The sequence below is a fragment of the Salpingoeca rosetta genome (assembly GCF_000188695.1).
Source record: "Salpingoeca rosetta unplaced genomic scaffold supercont1.9, whole genome shotgun sequence".
Classification (NCBI taxonomy): Eukaryota; class Choanoflagellata; order Craspedida; family Salpingoecidae; genus Salpingoeca; species Salpingoeca rosetta.
The window spans coordinates 498248-500320 of NW_004754925.1; the positions used below are offsets into that span (position 1 = coordinate 498248).

The following is a 2073-nucleotide window of genomic DNA, read 5'->3' on the forward strand; positions in this document are numbered from 1 at the left end:
TTTTGTCATTTTTTTGACAATGTTTACCATCTTTAAAAAAATAAAAAAAAAAAAGTAGTTCATGTAATTCCATTGTGCGGGGGGAAACTCAGAATCCCTATCTCGCACTCACACCCCCACACACACACACACACACACACACACACACACACACACACACACACGCACACACACACACAACACACACACACACCTGGTGTGTCGGATGGAAACGAGGTAAAGGCACGGATCGCCCTTGTTGATGCCGTGGCAGCCGCACCAGCGACAACACCAAGCCTGACCCCTCCTCTCCTCAACGCCAGAACCGGCAGCTTCCCGCTGCCCACACGCGCACCAGCAACCCACCACGACATCCTCTCTTGCTTTGTTTGTGTGGGAGCGATTTTGTTGTGTCCCATGAATGTTGTTACTGCTGGGCATCCAAAGTTCATGTCTTCATGTCGCATGCTTCCTCGCACCCGACTCGCTTCGCGACTTGCTTGCTTGCTGACCTTCTTTCGCAATCGAAATCTTTGTCATCCATAGAGTAGGACCACACACAGTGCAGCGGCACACAATGCAGTAGCAGTGCAACCCCTCAAGGACCCACGAAAGCACGAAGAACACAAACCATGAGAGAGCAGAGACGGCAGAAGCAAAGCTCAGGACCAGAAGCATTATTCACACTAAGGCACAGCATTCAAGTAAGAGATGGAGGAAGCAGCAAAACAGCAGGTATCGTGTCACATACTTCACAACAGTAACACTACCACATTGACACATTGATTCAAACATGGTCACTACGCAGTCTCTGTTTTGTTGGAGTAGATGTGGTGGCGGTGGGCAGGGGTTGGCTTGGGCAGGGGCGGAAGCGGCAGCTGCTGGATGGGGCTGGATGGACGCTCCAGCAGCGTGACGATGGTCGTGAAGTTGCGCTTCTTCGCAACTGCAAGAGGCGTGCCGCCCTGTCGATGAAGGGATTCGAGAAGAGGGGAGGGGTGCGGTTGCGGGTGGAAGTAGAAGGAAGCAAGGGGGGGGGGAGAGGCAACGAGGGAGACAACGATGAATGACGACTTTGAATGACTGTGAATGACGTGAGACACACACACACACACACACACACACACTTACACTTGCACACACACACACACACACACACACACACACACTTACACTTGCACACACACATGCACACACACACATACACACACGCACACACACACATATGCACACAAAAGCACAGGTGTTTGTCAACATACCCGGCTGTTCTTGAGCGTGACATCTGCACCCGCGTTGAGCAAGAGCTGCACGACAGCGGAGTTGTGCTGCCGACATGCAACATGCAGCGGCGTGTCGCCCTAATCAACAATGTCACGCATGCATGCACAATCAACAGCATGACCCCTTCAGTTGAGAAAGACACCAGTCCGTGGAAAGCACAGCATCACAATAGTCTTAAGCGTGCAGAAGCAGAACGAACAGCAGAGAAAGCAACACAAAGCAAAACAAACGTCCTCAGGGCAGTAGTCGACCACTTTTAACTCACTTACCCACCCACCATACCTGAGGATCATATGCATTCACCATGGCGCCGCGGCGAAGCAGCAGACGAACAATCGGAATCTGGTTGTGCTTGCTGGCCACATGCAGTGCCGTAGCGCCCTGCACATGAACGCACATGCACAAAAAGGAACAACCAAGCGAGTTTCATCAGTCCAAGACGCAGAAGTACATGCAGGCAAACAGGGACACGGATTGTCAGCCCGTTGTCACGACTTGTGAGATCGGCATTTCCTCGTACAATGCAGTGTGCACAATGGCACATTTCGCAACACGTGCAGTGCACGCTAACGCACATTTTCGTTTCGGATGTTTGGACTGTATCCCTCGTCATCAAGGAGCCTCTCCGCCGACTCAACGTCTCCAAGACGGCACGCGGCGTGCAGCGAGTGCGTGTGCGGGATCAGCTGGTGTGCAACGCAAGTACACGACGGTGAGGGCGTACGTACGCGTGCGTGCGTGTGTGTATGTGTGTGTGTGTGTGTGTGTGTGTGTGTGTGTGTGTGTGTGTGTGTGTGTGTGTGTGTGTGTGTG

The 2073-nt window shown here is 52.4% G+C and overlaps 2 protein-coding genes across 2 annotated transcripts in view; both read right to left on the bottom strand.

Annotated features, from left to right (window-relative positions):
* Positions 1–406, bottom strand: part of PTSG_04014 (glutaminase) — a 3431-nt gene extending 3025 nt beyond the window's left edge. The window contains exon 1 of the mRNA XM_004994854.1: positions 194–406. Within this exon, the coding sequence (XP_004994911.1) occupies positions 194–398 (205 nt within the window). The 5' untranslated portion in view covers positions 399–406. The remainder of the gene's footprint in view (positions 1–193) is intronic.
* Positions 407–497: 91 nt separating this feature from the next.
* The window catches only part of PTSG_04015 (uncharacterized protein), a 5202-nt gene continuing 3626 nt past the window's right edge, over positions 498–2073 (bottom strand). Inside the window, exons 11-13 of the mRNA XM_004994855.1 lie at positions 1836–1946; positions 1239–1641; positions 498–944 (exon numbers count right to left, since the gene is read on the bottom strand). Of these exons, the coding sequence (XP_004994912.1) occupies positions 1522–1641; positions 1836–1946 (231 nt within the window). The 3' untranslated portion in view covers positions 498–944; positions 1239–1521. The remainder of the gene's footprint in view (positions 945–1238; positions 1642–1835; positions 1947–2073) is intronic.